The 20,624-nt window shown below is 35.5% G+C and overlaps 2 protein-coding genes across 6 annotated transcripts in view; both read right to left on the minus strand.

Moving 5' to 3' along the window:
- Window positions 1-1,548: 1,548 nt before the first annotated feature.
- LOC100147717 (protein PELPK2) lies at window positions 1,549-2,279 on the minus strand. The gene has a single exon (XM_004240656.4). The coding sequence runs from the start codon at window positions 2,262-2,264 to the stop codon at window positions 1,728-1,730; it is 537 nt and encodes a 178-aa protein (XP_004240704.2). The 5' UTR covers window positions 2,265-2,279; the 3' UTR covers window positions 1,549-1,727.
- LOC101257971 (ribulose-1,5 bisphosphate carboxylase/oxygenase large subunit N-methyltransferase, chloroplastic) overlaps window positions 1,854-20,624 on the minus strand; it is a 40,931-nt gene continuing 22,160 nt past the window's right edge. For 3 of the 5 annotated variants that reach the window (XM_026031445.2, XM_026031444.2, XM_069299139.1), the window contains 6 exons: window positions 15,186-15,269; window positions 8,373-8,506; window positions 8,115-8,203; window positions 7,864-8,012; window positions 3,237-3,312; window positions 1,854-2,700 (listed from right to left, as the gene is read on the minus strand). In XM_026031445.2, coding sequence (XP_025887230.1) covers window positions 2,492-2,700; window positions 3,237-3,312; window positions 7,864-8,012; window positions 8,115-8,203; window positions 8,373-8,506; window positions 15,186-15,269 — 741 coding nt within the window. In that variant the 3' untranslated portion in view covers window positions 1,854-2,491. Of the gene's footprint in view, window positions 2,701-2,998; window positions 3,313-7,863; window positions 8,013-8,114; window positions 8,204-8,372; window positions 8,507-15,185; window positions 15,270-20,624 lie in introns of those variants that run through there. The other 2 variants (XM_069299140.1, XM_010323669.4) reach the window with 1 other exon arrangement.

Raw genomic sequence — 20,624 nt, forward strand, 5'->3', positions numbered from 1 at the left:
TATGATACATTTTTCCTTTTATTTTCTATTTTAATAATTTCTTATGATACATTTAACTTGGGAACTTTTAATTGATTATGTAAAGCAAAAGGCAGCGCTGGACTTTCTACACATTGAAAATTAGAATTTTCATTTACTTTTTTCACTCTTTTAAATTTATTTATCACATCACCAACAATTATTTATTTATTAGAAAACTCAATATCTCAAGTTGATGTTTATTGGATTCCCCAAAAATATCAAATGGTAACACTTTCAAGAAGCAAAAGGATATTTTGATATAATTATTAATGTTCATTAGTACGTAATCTTGTATGTAAGATAATATAGTGTTTTAGTTTTAATGACTAATAGTCTTTAGGTATTTTTTATAAATTTCGTGAAATTAAATTACCGCATGAAGCACGAGTAATTTTACTATTAATTTATATAACAAAATTTTAATTGATTTTAAAGTCCTAAATTATAGTACTATGCACAAGTAAGACATAATTTAATTTTTAAAAAGAGTTAGTTAATTTTAAAGTTTTAAATATTAACAAATTGATGATAAAATGACTTTTATCTAATGTAAATTCTATTTTAAAGCATAAAGATTGTGACTACAATTATAAGAGTTCCTCTTACATTTCGACTTATGGAATCTCTTAACAATAAATATCTCGTATAATTCCATAAGTGAGTGTAGAAAACAAAGTTATGTACAAACCTTTGCTACAAAGTAATAGAGAGGTTGCTACCCAATAATAGAGAGGTTGTTTCTGATAGACCCTTGTCTCAAGGTAAAGTATATCAAAGGCCAATCAAAAAAGAAATTTCTAAGGGAAAATTTCCAAAAATAGCAAATATTAGGCATTCCATAGCTATAGTTTGCTTAATTATGAATAATAGCAAAATGTTATGAAAGATAGGAGAAAGGCGAGCGAGACCTGGGAGAGGGTGTATTTTTGGCTGATTCGGAAGAAAAAAATACAACAATAAGTTGATTTGTATCAAAATGTATACTTGTTAAGAGGAGAGAGACAAGTAAATTCTAGAGAGGAAGCAGAGAGGATTGTATTTATTTTGCATTGTGTTATGTATTAGTTTTGTATCAATTGTATTGGAAATACAATAAATCATACTTTGTATTTATTTTGCATTGTATTCTTTATTTATTTAGTATCAATTGTATTCAATATACAAATGTATTCATCCTCTCTTTGATTGGACACAAATACATTTGAAAGAGAGGATGAATACATTTTATATTGATACAAATACAATTAATACAAAAAAACAAAATATTATTTTTAAAATACAAAAGTAATAAAATACGAAACTATCACCTGTGTTTAATTAAATACAATTGATACATAGTACATTTGAATGAATTGCTCTTTTTGTTTTACAGTATATTAGAACTATAGTTATTTTCCATAAATAAATTTTAATTTTGAGTGGTTCCATAATTTTTCCATTTGTTAGTGAGTGGTCAGTATATTCTTGTACAAATTTTAACCTTGCAATCGTGTTAGTATACGACAGTAGAATGGAGTTGAGGAATCATTCACAGAAGTAATTTAATAATGTTAACTGACAAACAATTGACTTACTAATAAGAGATTACATACGAAAGTTTAACAACATTAACATGAGCAGGTTCACAAATACGACAATAATGATACAAACGAATCATCCTGGATAGCACGTAGTACACTTCCCAATCATTGAAGGAACATTAGTACTTAAGGGCTTGGCAGAGGTGGCAATGGTATTGGCAACTGTGGCAGAGGTAGCTGAGGTTTGGGAAGTTGTGGCATAGGTAATGGCAAATCCGGTTTGGGCAAAGGTGGCAGCTGAGGGTTTGGAAGTTGTGGCTGAGGAAGATTAGGCATAGGTAATGTGGGCAGTCCAGGCTGCGGCAGTGGAAGATTGGGCATAGGTAGTGTGGGCAATCCAGGCTGCGGCAGTGGAAGATTGGGCATAGGTAATGTTGGTAGCTCAGGTTTTGGGAGACCAATGGGGAGATCTGGCAAAGTTGCGTCCAGAAGATGGCGAGCCTCAACTTGAATTACATGGCTCCTGATTGATGACAAGACAACGAGGAAGAGAAGGTAAAGAGACTGATGAGCCATTGTTATAGCAGACTGTTTCTTGAGCTTTGGTGGATGAAGAGTGAGGCTTATATAGAAAGCAGAGTGTGAATTTGTTTGGTGGGGAAAAAATTGGTCTGCTTTATCAGTAATATTATCAAGAATATTTTTATGGTCTCTGTTTTTCATCCAAGTACACTTGTATAATTTAGGGGAGATAAAAGACAGCTCACAATTTAACACCAATAGATAGGGATACATTCATTAAGCAGACATAGACAAAGTAACCAAAAAGACACAAGGAAAAGAGAAGCTGGAAGATAAGTTACAGAAAACGAAAGGCAGGGAGCTTATTGTACAAGTTCAGGAATTTCTGAGCACAACTATGTTATCCATAAAAAGAGTCTAGTGGTTAATCAATCGTCTTTTCCCCTCTTTCCATGCTTCATGCATCTTGTCATCCGCCATGTGATGAATGAAAATTTTACAAAACCTACAGTATTGTAGTTGATTCTAATAATATTGTTCCCCATAAAATTGCAATTTAAACATTTCAGGAAAGAAAAAATGGACCTCCCTTTCCCCAATATTATATCTGCATCTACATGAGAGCAAACAATGTAGCCTGAAAAGGGTATAATGATGTATTGTCTCAGTAATCACTGAATGATGAACCAGAGCAGCACTATTTTCAGAATATTTACACGCCAATTATATCACACAGTACTCATCAATGTACAGAGGCCTGAGAACTATTTTAGCAGCTATGCAAGGCCTCGTCAACTAAAAGATTACATGCTAGTTTCAATAAGTTTAGACTTGAGGGAACCAGACTTCCCCCACAGGGAGCAAAATTATCTGCAGTGACAGGATACAGATTATTTATGCCCTTGAGCCAAATGAAGATCATTGTTTTCCATCAGTAGGAAAGCAAACAGAACAAATTCTTATATTTTATAGGATCCAAAGTCATTCAATCAAATACAACACCTTAAGAAAAACTGCCCATTCAAATTATGATAACTAAAGTTTGCACCTGACTCCACCAGCAATTAGATTTTTGCTTCTCAAATGAGCATAAGAATGTTGTCTAGACTCTTGATTAAGTTTTACAATAATTTTCCAGCCATAGTGCAGCAGATTTAAGTACACGAAGCTCACCCGTGAGAAGGTATTGAGCCATTTGTCTCCGCATATCATGTTTTCCAACCAAGCAGAGAGTAGGCAGCTCCAATGACTGAATAGGCAAAAGTGAAGTGAAAAGTTCAAGAGTGTGCCAAATGAACACACTGATTATTTCTACCATTAATCACACAGTGAAGTCTGCCAGGAAATAACTGTTTCCTATAATGTCATGTATCCAAAGAATAATATGCATTTCCATGACAATGTGAGGCATCCATTATTCAGCCTGACATCATTGAACTTAGAAAATGATGAAGTTAAAAAGTAATGTCTTTCCCATAAGTAATAAGCACACTTCTTAATAGGGGTAAGCAGAACATAAATACCGAAAACTGAAAACCGGACCAAACCAAACTAATTTGGTTCTTCAATTTCGGTTTTTCAGTTCTATTTTTGTAAAACTTCGCTATTTGGTTCTCGGTTATAGTGTCTGGTTCACCAAAATTTTATTACACAAACTTATTACTTCTGCCTGGCTAGTTACTGCTACTAACAACAACATAACCATTACAATCCCACAAGTTGGGCCAGAAAAAGGTGGGATGTATGCAGCCTTACCCTGCCTTGTGAAGGTAGAAAGGTTGTTCTAATAGGCCCACTGCTCAAGTAAAGCATATGAAAATCAAGTATGTAAAGCAAACACAGTCGAAGAATCATGCTGAAAACAACGAAAAAGGCTAGTAGCAACGACAAAGCAATATGATAAATGAAGTAAAGGAAACAACCAGTATACTAATATCAAAGAATAAGATAGTGGGAGAGTAATAATTACAATATTGAAAAGCGAACAAGACAACGCTCAACCTACTACCCTTCTACCCTGATCCTTGACATCCATATCATTCTATCTACATTCATGTCCTGGATGATCTGCAAGTGAGTCATGTCTTGTCTACTACTACTACTACTGCTACTGCTAATACAGGGCAGCGAGGTTATTATCAGAAGCCTGTGTATTATTGGCTGCAAAAATGGATGAAAACAGAGGAAATGTGCCAGTATTATCAGAATTATCCTATGAAAAATTATAACTTAATTATGAGTGACATAAGGAACATGGAGTTTTGGTTCTTGATGTACTCCATTGGAATATGAGTTGTGCCACTCCTTAGGCAAGGTGACCATTCAACCATAGTTCTTACCCAAAATAGCCCAATTATTGCTCATTTCAATATATAAGCGGATAGCCTTATTTTCCTCCTTTGTTTTCTCCTCCATCTCTTTTCTCTCTACCGAACAATCTCACCTCTTTCTTCGGCTCTTGTACAAAAAACAAACTCCAGTTCCAGTGTCTCATTCCATTTCTTCTTCTTCTTCAATGTCATCCATTGGAGAATCAATGTTTTGGACGTCGAAAGGAGACATTTGACAAAAGGAAACAAAGTTTGGCCTCGCCACAAGGTGAGGCGAGTGGTGAGTGGCGAGGTGTTCACCTTTTTGAATGGTGGTTCCAATTAATACCAAAAAAATAAAATATTTAATTGCATATATAAATAATCAAAATCTCAATTGCAATAACATATTAGCAAATATTTGAATTGAAAAATTAAAAATAGATAGTACATACTATAAGTCTAGAACATGAATGAGAAAAAAACATAAGAAGAGTAAAATCAGTTCGAAAAAATTAGAGGTGAAAGTAACTCTGAAGCCTGAAGAAGGATAAAAGATAGAGGAAGAAGAAATCTGAAGAAGTATAAGAAAGAAATTAGAAGAAGAGAAGTAATACGTATTGGTTAGACTTTGGAGTTGCTGGAAAAGTCCGCCTGGTCACGGATGACTAGTTGCAGTCGGAGATGCAGTCACAGTCTAAGAGTGTAACTGTACATTGTGAAAAGCGAACCCCAAAATTACCTTTTTTAACTTTTAAAACCCTAAATTAGTCGCCTGTTTTTAAGAAAATACAAAAGGTGACGCCTTTGTTCTCCTCTCGCCTTTGTCGCCATTGTCTCCATGGCATCTCCTTTTGAAAATTGCCTCGTCAAAAAACTAAAAGGGGATGACGGATTGTCTCGCCTCATCGGCAACGAGGCCATCGCCTTTCACAACACTGGGAGAATCTAACCAGAAACTCAATTATTTGATTGGCGATGTCATGGTTGCGATCAGTGGTGAACAAAGTTGTAGAAGTTGGCGGTGCGAGCAATATAAGTGTCTCGCACAACCTTCGCTATACACCCATTCGGTCATCCAACAAACATATTATGTCGTTTCGGCGGTGCCAAGTTATTCCTTGATCGTCTGTATGACAAGTTCTTTTCTCTTTTCTCTCCATTTTATGAGTTCTACTTTCGGAGATAGATAAATGTCAATTGGAAATTTGCGAACCGATTTGAGCAGTTGAATAGTTGATGAAGAAGACACGTTTCGAACACCAATTCAAGCAATTGAATAGTTGATGAAGAAGACAACCTGGTTAGCATTTGATTTTGTGTATATTGGTGTGAATACACTGTTTATACATAAGTTGCTCAGACTAAGGTGTCGGTGTCCCATACGAGTGTGAATCTGGTAGTCGGATCCTCCGTGATCTAATTTTTAAGATGTTGGGACATGGATCCATGTATGGATACTAGTGTGGGGATCCGCCTCAAAATAATTAAAACATCTAAAAATAGAGTTACAAAACCCAAATTATGAGATACTATGTGGAGAACTTGAGGAGAATCCGGGAAGGAGATTAAAGGAAAAAGAGTGACATAGAAATTTTAATACAAACGGTATTCCATTTCTTCAATTTCACGTTAGCTTTTGTATTGATTCCAGATAAGATAACATTGTCCAAACTTTCCACATCGATTTTTGTCAAAGTGCTCAAAATTGGTTGGCCAAATTGGGCACGGATCCATGTCGTGTCGACATGGGTGCAACACCAAAAGTGAAGAGTCAGAGACACTTAGATTTATACATCATATATACATGGTTATACAGTATTTATACAATATAGATACATTATATAACAATGTGAATATTGTATGACAATGCATAAGTATGCATATACATCTCTTATACATCATATATATACGGCTATACATTATTTATACATAGAAAAGAGCCTTAAATACCCCTCAACTATGCGAATTGGTACAAAATTACCCTTCTTCTACCTTTCGGACCTAAAATGCCCTCGGCGCCAACCTTTTGGCTCTATTTTGGCCTCATCTTTAACAGCCTAAATAATAACCTCAATTAGAAAATTCATTTATCACGTGTCGCTATTCGATTGGCTACTCTAATAATTAATTAAACTAATTAAAAAAAACAAATACCCACCCATAACCCAAATTCAACACTGTCAACTGTAAATTCATAGTGGGTGAGTTTATGTAGTACAAAAACATAATGCATTTTATGTAAGATTGGAGTACTTATTTTCCAGAATATCAGTTACTATGAAACAAATATAAGTTTTGTCAGAAAATGCACTTGTTAAGGTGTTGTCCGCCATTCGTGCAAAAATAAAAACAGAAGAAAGATTGTTGTTCTGCCACGGTATTAACTTGTCATCGGATAAGTGAATGTCTCTCCTCAGTATCGTCACTGATAGGATATGGTGTTGAATTTACAGTTGACAGTGATGAATGAAATTGGGTTGACAATGTTGAATTTGGGTTAGAATATTTGGGTTAAAAGATCTGGGTTATGAGTGGGACTTTTGGGTGGATATTTGATTTTTTAATTAGTTTAATTAATTATTAAGATAGCTAAACGTCATAAATGAATTTGCTAATTGAGGTTATTATTTAGGTTGTTAAAGATGAGGAAAAATCCAAAAGGTTGACGTCAAAGTCGTTTTAGGCCCAAAAGGTAGAAGGATAATTTTGTACCAAATCACATAGTTGAGGGGCATACATTACATATACAGGCTGCCGTTAGCTGAAATTTTTTGTGTGGAACCTATGTAAGAATCCCTTAAAAATATTCATTTGAGAAGAAGAAAAATAGTGCATTAATAAGGCCCATACCTAAGAACCAAATTAGAAAAGACCGACCCAGATGTAGGAACTATTGAATAACCGAACCAACCCGAAGAACCGAATACCCACTCTACTTCTTACTACACTTGAAGGCTGCAATTTTACTGAAAAAAAATGGAAGTAGGAGGAGACACCTTAAAAAAAGAAAAAGTAATCTTTCCTTCACTAAAAGCTAGAATCATGATGCCATTATGGCATTTTCCTCTCACTATTGCATAGTAGTTGTAAGCATATGCCAATCCCATACAAAGGGGGGTTGAGACTTATTGTTAGCGCAACCCTTCCTGCATGGGTGGCAGGAGATCCATCTAAGGGCTGCTGCCCCCCTTTAGCGGCCAAGTAGAAATGCACCTTACATAGAGAACTCAACTTAGTCTTCTGCATCATTTTATGTTGGTTTAGCATTAAATAATATTATACAAGTTCTTTGCAGTTAATGATTTTCATCAGCAGTGCCTGCAAAGTGGCCTGCAACTCTGTTGTTTGAAATATCCACTTCTCTTTAAATATGGCCTGTCAGCAAAAGTACTATCTAGAGCAGTTGCACCTAACAAATTCTTATTTGTGGTTCCGTTCTGAATCTATATGAATCTTCCTAAAACATATGAATAAACTATTATTCTTACCTTAATAGATGCATTATACTCATCTATTAGCCCAGTGATTTTTGAGAGCAAAAACTGATGTGCTTGAATCTCTCTGCTCTTGTCCTTTAGTGGACGCCGAGCCACCCGACCATCATTTTCTGCAGCTTCCATGGCCAAATAATTTATCTCTACATGTTACAGTTTAAACAAAGTTAGTATATTGTGAAATTGGAAATATTGACTGTAAAGATAGCTGAACAAATGCACGGAAAAAAAGATGACCCTAGGACCTTGTGGAGAATTGGAGCACAGAACACGAGCAAATGCACGAATTGACTGTGGAATTCCCCTACCTTGAGCGTCAGCAAACCTAACTTCCCTGAAGAGGGAGAGGGGGTGAGAGGGGTTATGAAGAAGAACTTAACAGCATTATCATATCTTTATAGCAGCCATCAGATAGTAAACCAACTATATCTATAATATTGTTTGCTGATACATACAAATAATCTATATAATCAAAAAATCAAACTTGGTAAGGAGATACAAACTTGAGTGCAGACGAATTCTCAGAGGAACTGAATCCATTGACATCTTTAAGAATTGGTATCTGATGTTTGCTCAAAAGCTTCAACTTCAACTGACGTAGTTTGTCTTCATGAGGTATAGTCAGCTCAACTTCAACCTGAGAGAAACTGATGCCTTTTATGTGAAAAGTAACCAAATATGACCATAACTTAGGAGGATAATTTGGGAGTGTTGAGATTATTTCACTACTAATGAGTTTTGCAACCATGATTTTGAGCTCTCAAAACAAAGCATGATCTACAATCATGATACTTTGGACTGAATTAATGGTAAACTGAGAAGGCATTAGTCTATTCGACAAGTGCCCGAAACTACATTTGCCGACATAAGATTTGGATTGCACCGTTGAGTTGGGAGTATCCTCTAGGTTGACCAACAAGGCATATTATCGATCTTTTGCTAGCAAAACTATGTTATGTATGTTTCACACCCAACAATATATGGAAAGGCCTAGCTAATTCGGCCAATACTTGACTCCATGTGCTCCCATGGTGGATTATGTTGATTATACTTTAAAAAAACTCCAATAATAAACTATGAACATCAAGATCAACTTAATTATTTTTGGTCGCTTGAATGTTCCACATTTTGATTATGTCTCCATTGGTTGTCTTGTCTCTCTTCTAGTTATGTTTCATTCTGCCCTTGTATAAAATACAATCTCGTATGTACTTACGTCACTTAACATTGGGGCTTTGCATTTCAAAAGGGAGGTTTCGTTACTCAAACAAGAGATCAGATTCACATTAGAAGAAGTGTCTAGTAGTCTTTCCAATGATTGTGAAGCACACCACACTTATTGTAAGTTTGTAACTATAAGTTTTGGTAACAAAATTGTACAATTTTATTTATCCATAGAGATACAAATAAGTTTTGGTAACAAAATTTATTTATCCTCGATTCTAGGAGATTTAAGACTCAAGGGATGATCTAATATCCTAACCTATTCAAAAGCATATCTGAAACGATTTTGTTAGATCAATTTAAATCTAACAAAAATCATATCTAATCACACTTAGATATTACAAATCAATACTCCCCTTAAGTTGGCATGTAAATATCTTTCATGCCTAACTTGCTTACAAGAATTTCAAACTTTGTTTTAAACAACCATTTTGTGAAAATACCCGCAATTTGCTGATTTGTTGGGACAAAATGCTTGCACACATTTCCTTCTTCAATCTCCTTTTTTATTAAGTGCCTACCCACTTCAACATGCTTTGTTCTGTCAAGTTGAACTGGATTGTGAGCAATAATTATGGCAGCTTTGTTGTCACAGTTCAACTTCATTGGTAACACAAACAATTTTTTTAGTTCCATTATCTTTTTAAGCAAAATCATTTCACAGGTCCCATGGGCCATAGATCGATATTCAGCTTCAGCACTGCACGGGCTACAACATTCTGCTTTTTACTCCTCCAAGTAACAAGATTTCCATAGATAAAAGTACAAAATCTCGATATAGACCTCCTATCAATAGTAGAACCTGCCCAATCTGCATCTTTAAAGCTTTCAATGCCTATCTTGACCTTTTCCGGAAAACAATCCTTTCCTCGGTGAATTTTTCAAATATCTTAGAATTTTGTAGACTGCTTCTTGGTGCTCTTTCTTCGGAGAGTGCATAAATTAACTCACTAAGCTTACAACAAAAGCTATATCAGGCCTTGTGTGTCATAAGTCGATCAACTTCCCCACTAGTCTCTGCAATTGACTTTAGTCAACTGAATTTCCTTCTTTGTTTCCGAATTTTATATTCGGATCAGTTTGTGTTTCAACTGGACAACAACCACTCATGTTGGTCTCTTTTAGAAGATCTAGTACATACTTCCTTTGTGACACTATAATGCCTTCTTTTGATCTTGCTACTTCCATGCCAAGATATTTCAACTGATCCAAATCTTGATCTCGAATTTCGAGGCCAACTATTTACTTAAATTCTTCATTTCGGGCAAGTCATCTCCCTGTAAGTATGATATAATCAACATACACTATTCGGATAGTTGTTGATTTGCAAATATCTAAGTATGATTACATATGATTTTGTAGGGTTTAAAATGATCTAACAGAATCACATGTGATATGTTGTTGAATAGGTTAAGGAAATTAGATCGTCCCTTGATTTTAAAATATCATAGAATCAAAGGATCTGATTGGTAGCTAGTTTATTTCTATACTATTAACTAGTAAAATTACCCGCGCTTCGTGCAGGTATTTAGTATCATGGAATTTATAAAATCATACTTAAAAACCTATAAGTCATTAAAACTAAAACACTATATTATCTTACCTAGAAGATTACGTAGTAACAAACATTAATAATGTTAAGGAATATGAAAATTATTACATCTTATCATTTATTCGTAATAACATAAGAAAAATTAATGATTATAAAAATACATACCGTGATCTAAAACATATGCAATGGTGTTAGTGAGCCAATCAGCAAGAGCAAAGTGCACAAATATTTAATTGTGAAGAAGAAGAAGAGGTTCAGAATTTTTTTTGTTTTAAAAAGCTAGGAAATCCCTTTATTTATAGACAACAAAGGGTAGTTTGAAAAATGACTTATTGTGTCTTATCGGAAAGTTTACAACTATTTGAAAAAATTGCAACGCTTCGAAAAGGTTACAACCTTTCATAAAAGTCACAACTTTTCATAAAAGTCGCAACTCTTCATTAAAGTTGCAACTTTTCAACAAAGTTCTAACTTTTAATAAAAGTCACAACTTTTCATGAAAGGGTAAGGCTAATTTATGTAAAAAAATAAATCAAAAGAGAATTATTGTTTGTGGTTGCGCCACGTAAGCGGGTCGAAGGTTCTCTTTTATATAAATATATGATTTGTATCTCTATAGATGAATAAAATTATACAACTTTGGTAGCAAAACCTACATGGTTATTATTAGAGCAAGATTATTCTTGTAACTAAAACGACATTGACTGGGCTTCGTTGCCCCGCAGCATCAATAAATGTCAAGAGTTCGGTCAACAAAATTTTGAGAGAGATAACAATGAAGTTGTGTTGTGATTTTTGCAAAAATATGGGCACACTTGTAAGACTTACCGGAATATCCATAGGAAACCGCGTAGCTAGAACAAAAAAAAATGGAAGACAACCATGGTGAAGCCTTTTAGCGTACCAGCAAAGAATTTGGGGTATGATCATCTCTAGAAATGAGACCTTTGACTAAGGAACAAGTAGAGCTACTACACAAATTAATCCAATCTCAACTCCAAACCAGTAAATTTGATCCTTCTACTCCCAGATGTTCTTTTTCCCAAGCAGGTAATGTCCCATCCATTTTTTAAGTACAGATTCAACTAGTATAAGTCCTTGGATCATAGATTTAGGGGCTAGTGATTACATGACATGGAATTTCCATTTTTTCCCAACTTACACTCCTTTAGTAGGAAATAAACAAGTCAAAGTTGTTGATGGTTCCTTCTCAGCAATTGTTGGAAAAGAGAAAGTCAAACTAACCCATCTTTTGACCTTTTTTGATCTCCTTCATGTTCCAAAATTGTTTCATAATCTTTTGTCCATCAGCAAATTGACTCAACCTTAATTGTCGTGCTATCTTTGACTATATGTCATGAATATTTCAGGACAAAGTCTCGGGGAGGATGATTGGCAATGCTAGAGAGCCTGTAGGTCTCTATTTTCTTGAAAATGGAGACAACTCAGTAAATTTTAGTTCAGCTTGTTTGAACTTTGTTCAAGTTGATAATAAAGTCATGTTATGGAACTATAGACTTGGTCATCCTAGTTTTCATTATTTGAAACTCTTGTTACCTAAGTTGTTTATGAATAAAAGTACATCCTCTTTCTAGTGTGAATTTTGTGAAACGGTAAACACAGACGTTCATCTACTTCTTCCCAAATAAACCCTTTAAGTTAATCCATAGCGATCGATGATTGGGGACCTTCTAAGCTAGCAACTGTAAATGGAAAAAGGTGGTTTGTAAGTTTCAGATATAATCACAGTAGACTGACTTGGTACCTATTGAAAGACAAAAGTGAAGTAAAACATATGTTTGAGGCTTTTTATGTTAAGGGGTCTGAGGCACGGAGATCCCCTATCTCCTTTCCTTTTTATCATTGTTATGGAGGGCCTAAATAACATGATAAAGGTGGCTAGAGAGAACGAAATCCTCAGGGGTTTTGAGGTAGCCGCAACTCAACCTCAATATCTAATGGAAACATGGAAGTCACTCATTTACAGTATGAAGATGACACCTTAATATTTTGTGATGTTAATAAGGGACAACTATTGGTTTTAAGATCAATCTTGGTATTGTTTGAAGGAGTCTCAGGTTTGCATATCAACTGGAGAAAGAGTCAGTTGTATCCTATTAATAATGTTTCTAATATGGAGGTCTTGGATTTGGGAGGGGAGATAGGTTCTTTGCCTACCATTTATCTGGGCATGCCCTTAGGAGCCAAATCAAAGGCTTTGAACATTTGGAACCCAGTGATTGGAAAGTGTGAGAAAAAGCTTACCGGATGGAAATCTCAATATATCTCCTTGGGAGGCAGTCACTCTCATTAATTCAGTTTTGGATGCCTTACCTACTTACATGATGTCCATCTTCCCTATTCCTAACGGGGTGATACAAAGACATGATAAAATTAGGAGGGATTTCTTATAGAAAGGGGCAGAGGAAAATGATTCCACTGTCAAACATTTAGTCAAGTAGAACAAGGTTCTCTGGGGGAAGAAACATGGGGGTCTTGGAGTAAGGAATTAGAAAAAGCACAACAAAGCCCTTAGACTAAAGTGGTTATGGAGGTATTCTCAAGAGCCTCAACCATACTGAGGAAAAGTGATTCAAGCAAAATATGGAGAAGAGAACAAGTGGATGATAAAGAAGGTACTTACACCATATGGGGTAAGCCTATGGAAGTCCTTCAGAATCTTGTGGCCTCTCTTTAAGATCAATACGACCATCAGGGTAGGAAATGGCATCAAGACTTCATTTTGGGAGGATAAATGGTTGGGCAACTTTAGCGTGAAGAGTATCTTTCCGGAGATGCATGACTTGGCACTGAATAAACAAGTAAGTGTAGCTGAGGTTTGGAAACAGCATGGATGGCATTTCCAGTTTAGAAGGAATTTCAATGATTGGGAAATCGGGACCGTGATTGATATTTTTGGTAGGTTGGAGCTTTTACAGGAACAAGGGATGAACATGATAGATTATGGTGGAGCAGAAATAACGAAGGCACATTCAAGGTAAACTCTACATATAATTTGCTAAATCAAGATGGACAACAACCTTCTCTTTGGCCTTGGAAGCAGATTTGGAAACCTAAAATCCCTTTCAAAGTGTCATGTTTCACTTGGCTTCTGGCAAGAGTAGCAATTTTAACACATGAAAATCTCAAGAAAAGGAAGTTCTTCATGTGTTCTAGATGCTATTTATGTGGGGAAGAGGTTGAGACAATCAATCATCTGTTTCTCCAGTGCAGAATCACATCCTAGTTGTGGAGGATTTTCATTAGTCTCAGGGGTTTTGCTTGGGCTATGCCTAACAGAATCATGCATCTTTTATACAGTTGGGGAGAAGTAGGGGTGGGAGCTGCAGATAGAGATAGATGGAGGATTGTCCAAACTGTATTTGGTGGACTGTTTGGAAAGAAAGAAATGATGTTTTGAGAGCAAGAATTGTGATCTCCAAAAGATCAAACTAAATTGTATCAGGCTTTTTTTGTTTCTGGTGCAAGCAAATGTATTTAGAGGACACTGAATCCATTATAGATATCCTGGGTTCCTGTTAGGATTCAGATTCAGTTTTCTTACTTTTTGACAAGTTGTAAATATGGTTTAGTGCAACCCAAGCACTGGTTTCAATGAATATACACAATGTTACCTTCTCAAAAAAAATGTTAGGGACAATTTCATGAGAAGATTCAAATATTTCGGAGTCACAAGGGAGAGAGTATTTTAAAGACCATCTAGGCAATTTTTTCACTTCCAAGGGAATAGTGCACCAAAGTTCATTCTCTAATACACACCAACAAAATAGAGTAGCTGAGAGAAAAAATAGGCATCTTATGGAGGTAACTAGAGCCTTAATATTCACAAGTGGAGTCCCTAAATTTCTTGGGGAGAAGCTCTTTTGACATCCACCTATCTTATTAATAGGATGTCTTCCCGTGTGCCAAGTTTTAAACCTCTTTCAGTATGTTCAGGACATACTTCCTTACTAGATTGACCATAGATCTACCTTTGAGAGTCTTTGGGTGTAACGCATTTTTTCATGTTCATGATAAGATTAAAAGAAAACTTGATCCACATGCAAAAAATGTGTTTTTGTTGGCTATGCCCCCAGTCCAAAGGGATACAAGTGTTATGACTCAAATACTAAGAAGGTTATTGTCACAATGGGTGTCATCGTTGAATCTCAACCATTTTACAAAATAAACCACCTAGCAAAATATTTGTGTGCATGACTGTCCTATTGAGGCAATTAACGGATGTAGAGCCACAGCTGAAACAGCACCTCTAACAATGTCAGCAAAGGGAAGTTGTTAGTAGTTTGCCCCCGGAAATGTCAAAGTAATGAGGTTCAGTATAAAGCATGTGGTCAAGCTTGAAAGGACTCCTGACAAGCAGTATCAAACAACTTTTCGGACGGAATTGAAATGAGGCAATGTACGTAAATCAATAAAATGGAATTGCACATGCAAAGAGTGCATGAGCTTTGTGATAATTCAGTTTGGTTCATCCATTTTGAAAGATAATGCAAAACATACAGTGAAGTTGTCATCTTACCTGATCATACATATTACAAGGGAGAGTAAATCCAAAGTCCAAAAGGAGTCTTGCATTTGAAAAGTTTCCGTATCGTATGAACATCTGTGGGAAAATTGTTGTTAATTTCAGTAAGAATGCTTATTTCACAAATATATGTATGCTACCACAAGCACAGTTATTAACGACAATAATTCGTAGCAATTTTAGTCAAATAGATATGTCGTGATATGAACATCTATGCTTGTGGTTAATAAGTACCATTTCATCTTGATAATTTGAAAGTTTTCTAATATTTGTCTAAATTCCTTTTGAAACATCATGTTTGTGAGTACAATCTGATGGATTATGCAAAGGTGAGGTTAACTATGAGAATGTGTGACTTCGATGTTTCATGCTTCTATCATTTTATATGCGCACTTCAGAATGGATACCTCAAGCTTGTCCTATCTGGGACACTACTTTGAACAATAATATACTAGCCTATCTAAGATTCCCCCTCAAGTAGATGATTACACATCGTATATGCCTAATTTATTACATATATAATTAACTCAAGGGGAAGATCCGGTAAATACGTCTGCAAACTAATCATTTGATATTATAGTTCTCCACTTCTTCTGACAATATTTTCTGAGACTATTCTCTCTAATAAAGTGACAATCAACCTCTATGTGTTTGATTCTCTCAGTGTACACTGGATCTGAAGCAATATGAAGTGTGACTTGATTACACAAAAAAGTTCCATCTAAGTAGTTTCTCCAAATTTAAACCCTTTTCGGTAGTCAACTAATCCATATGAACTCGTAAGTCACAGTTGTCATGGCTCAATATTCAACTTAATGTCCCACTACATAGACAACTGCTTGAATGTGTCAGAATTTATCATTTAGATACCTAAACTAAGTTCCTGACAGATTAAACACCTAATCCATTTTCAAAACTGTCTATTAGCCACAAGGACAGATAACACAACATCTTGAGCAGTGAACTTGTTTAATTAAGCTGATACGAAATTTAAAAGTGATAAAACCCACCCTCTCATCCAACTTTTCAGCACATTATTGACCATCTACCCAACCAAAAATGTCATCACGTCCCTCCATCATTTGACCTCCATTTCCCAGACAATAAGCAGGTCCCACACTCTTTTTCTTCATTCCACCTGTCTCGTTTCAACAAAAATTACATGCACTTTCACTACAGAACATTAGAGGATTCCCACTCTTTTACCTATCCACTAATAGACTAAGTTGTTCGGACTATTCACTTTTGTTGCCGCACCCATGTCAACACGACATAGGTGTGGATGTGGGATCTATGTCCGAATTGGTCAACCAACTTTGGGTACTTTAACCAAAATTGATAAGGATGGAGATTCTTAATGATTTCTATAATCAATACAAAAGCTAAGATGAAATTGAAGATTTTATATAGAAATTTTTGTCACTCCTTTTCCTTTAATCTCCTTGCAGGATTCTCATCAAGTTCTCCACAAAATATCTCATAATTTAGGTTTTATAACTCTATTTTTAGATTTTTTAATTATTTTAGGCAAATGCCCGCACCCGTATCCATACCTGGATCCATATTCCCGAATCTCAAAAATAAGATCATGAAGGATCCGACATCTAGATTCACACCCGTACTGAACACCCGCACCCAAGTCTGAGTAACTTAGCTAATAGATGCTTCAACTGGATCTTCACTCAATGAGAGATGATGACACCAAAGCCATGATTGAGAAGAAATTTTCTTCATAAATTTCAAGAGAAGAGACAGAGACCAAATTGAACTTCTTGGAACCTGCTTGGTTATGGTTTCGGTTGCATTGGATAATAGAATATTTGGAGTTGGAGAGCCCCATTTGCCAAAATTTTAAAGAAGGCAAGATAGGTGACAATATTAGAGGGTAAAAGTCAAATTCTCGAGTGATAAATATTATCTTTAAGATGTCTCAAGCAAGTGGTAATGATGATGAAAGAAGGGCTCGATTAGAAGCAGATTTAAATGGAGGGGATGATTTCACCTTGAGTGCCATGTTTCAACAATTTCAAAGGTGGACTCCACAATTTGAGATGAATGTCATTATAGTTGCACGAAGGCGGGATAATCCAAATTCAAGGACCCAAATTAGGACACAAGCTACTAAAGCTCCTAATCTGCAACAAAAAAAAATTCTTTTGATTAATTAGAGGATGATTATGAAAACAGTTATGAAAGGTAGAGTTGTTATTTGGTAGAAGAAGGCAAAAAGTTTGTTAGGGACAAACAATTGTTTAGGGAGACACCTATTGCTACTTGAATCAAGATGAGAAGGGTTATGAGGAAGGGACTTGAGTCATTACACTTTCAAAGTGATCTGCAATGTCTTCAAACTCTTAGGCAAGGTTCTATGTTTGTTTATGATTTTCGAAAGCTATGGAACAAGGCAATCTGGGAGACGGACACTGAGTTAGAAGAGCTAATTCAGAAAGTCCAGAACCAGGAGGAGGATCTGAAGGAATTTCCTTTCCACAATCAACGACTAAAGAGGTATGTATGTTGGTGGTGAGCATCAATGAACAGCTCAGGGAAGACATCTTGCAACTATGGCATAGAAGCCCAAATTGTGGTTATTCAGGAACGGAAAAGACCTATAGGAGGCTTTCAGCTTTGTTCAACTGGAAAAGGCTAAGGGATGATGTCAACAGCTAAGCTAGAAGCTATTCTGTGTGTCAGAGAAGCAAGTACAATGTTGCAGCATCATCTGCTCTCATTCAGCCCCTGGCCATTCCAAATTTCGCATGGTCCGACATCAGTATGGACTTTATTGATGGTCTACCTAAGTCGAAGGGGAAAACCACTATCATGGTGATAGTGGACAGGTTGACAAAGATAGGCCATTTCATACCTATTAGTCACTCGACACAATTGTTACTATGATCAGGTTTTCAACCTTCATGGGATGCCAGAGAATATTGTTATTGATCGAGATCCAATTTTGTCATCAAATTCTGGGAAGAACTTTTCTCAGCACATGGAGTAGCTCTACCACTTTTAGGGGCCGTTTGGTTACGGTATAAGAAACATCTTATTCATGTATAAAAAGTAGCAGTAGCTTTATTATGTTTGGAAGAAGTTTTGTATTAGGTATAAAAGTCAACATAGTTTATACCATGTTTGGTTGGTAAGAATTTAAATGTTGTATAAAAGTTATTCATTTTTGATTTATTCGGTGTTTGGCTGCATTTCTGTAGTCCTACATAATTAATACCAACATAACTTATGAGTGAATCTATTTATAAAGTTATGCAGGGTAGAAGGTGGAATAAGTTATGTGGGTATTAGTTATACATGTATTAAAATGATAAATTACATATTTACCCTATTAATGTATCTTTTTATCGGAAACGTTATTCTTTTCCTATATACGTTTGTTGGTTTTATTTCTTTTTATATATAAACCATTTTCATTTCTTTTAATTTATTTCATTTTTTTTAATTGGAACTTTTACTATTTTCCTATCTACTTTTGTTATTTTTATTTCTTTTTATATATAGACCATTTTCATTTTTATTTTTTGTACTTTTATTTATTTATGCAAATATAAATATTCTTTTAATATTATAAATTTGATTGTATATTTTTTGACGGTGCATATGCTAATCAAATATTAGCATTATATATTATTCAATATATTCCACATTTTATTAAAATTTATTATTATTTTATAAATAATATATATTAATAATTTACAACAAGTTTAATATTCAAAAGTTAATAATTCATGTATTGTAATCTTTACATAACTAAATAACACATACGTAACTAATATTTGCATAGCTAATATCCGTATAATTAAATCCAACATAACTAAACTCTGCATAACTAATACCAGCATAACTAAACCCTGCATAACTAAATCATGCATAACTATATCCTGCATAACTATATCTTGCATAACTAATACTTGCATAACTAAATCCTGCATAACTAAAACATGCATTTTGGCGAATAAGTTAACTTCTACTTAAAACATAAGGCATATGCTTGAGACTCAAATAACTTAAAACTGACTCTTTACTCTAACAGTCAACTACCAATCCAGCACTTCTAAGTGCAACAACTGATGTGTATGCAACATATTTCCCCTCTTAGGAAGATTCTTTGTCATCAAGGAAGAACAGGGAATCTCATCTTCAAGGCATGGTAATCTTCCTTGGTGTGCTGGTCAGGAGGCATCTAATCCCATCAAATGAGGACTTGTGGAATGGCCTTATTTCACTCCTTAATCATTCTTCTATCCATGATAGCTTTAGAGGTAGAGGCAATGAAAACTAGAAAGATCCAGAACAGGATGATGATGAATGCTTTTTGGCATTTCAAAGCAACGCTTAAGCAAAGAAATATGGAAGGTAGGATGCATAGTAATGTGGTAGGTACTGCCAGTTTATAGGCTACTGGACTGCTCTTTCGCAAGATTTGCTAAGGGTCATAATACTTGGCTGCTAGTTTGAAAATAGAGAAGTAGATTAGGTGTACTGTCTGTAAGGTTGGATTTTTAAGTAGACCCAATTCCATTCTTCAAACAACCTATCTGTGTTGTGACTATTGGCTTAAGCTATCATCCTTTGTTCTACTCTTGTCAAGTGGAACTTGTTCAGCTGTAGTTTAAGCTCCCTTACTTCCAGACTTCTGTCTACCTGCTCAGTTTATCACAAGATATGGTAAGTGTATTGGTGATGTGGTCTGTATAGTTGAGTGATGTGTAGTGTACCACCACACAACCAGCAGAATGTAAAGGAACCAGTTTGTGGATGCATCAGAACAATAGCATCTCAAGAAGGTTTCCAACCACCTACTTAGCAACTCTATTTGCCCATCAGATTTGGGGTGACAAGCAGTTGAGGTGCTTAATGTGACCCCATGAGTAGAGAAGAGTTCTTGGAACACCTTGCTCACTAACACTAGATCTCTGCCACTCACGATGAACTCAGGCATGCCATGTAGTTTGTAGATATTATCCAGGAACAATTGTGCAATGCCAGTAGCTGCATAGGGATGAGAAACTGTCACAAAGTGTGCATACTTAGTCAGTCTGTCTACCACCACCCAAATGATTGACTTTTCTTTAGACTTAAGGAAGTCCCTCTACAAAATCCAATACTTATACTAGACAAGGCATATTAGAGATCTCCTAGGGTTGTAGTAGTCTAGGGTAAGGTGCATTATCATACTTACTTTCTTTACAGACATCATCCCACTGTATCTGCCACTGTTCTACATACCAAGTTACATCATCTGGCAGTCCTTTAGATGCTATCCTTTTGTAAGTACTATTAATCCCAGAATGTCCTCAAACAGGTTGGTCATGCCAACTCTTAATGACTTCCTCCTTCAACTGACATTTATCACCAATCAGCAACTTCCCACTCCTCCTGAGTTGTTGATTAATAAAATAGTACCCCTTATACTCC

This window comes from Solanum lycopersicum, chromosome 6 (assembly GCF_036512215.1).
Source record: "Solanum lycopersicum chromosome 6, SLM_r2.1".
Taxonomy (NCBI): Eukaryota; Viridiplantae; Streptophyta; class Magnoliopsida; order Solanales; family Solanaceae; genus Solanum; species Solanum lycopersicum.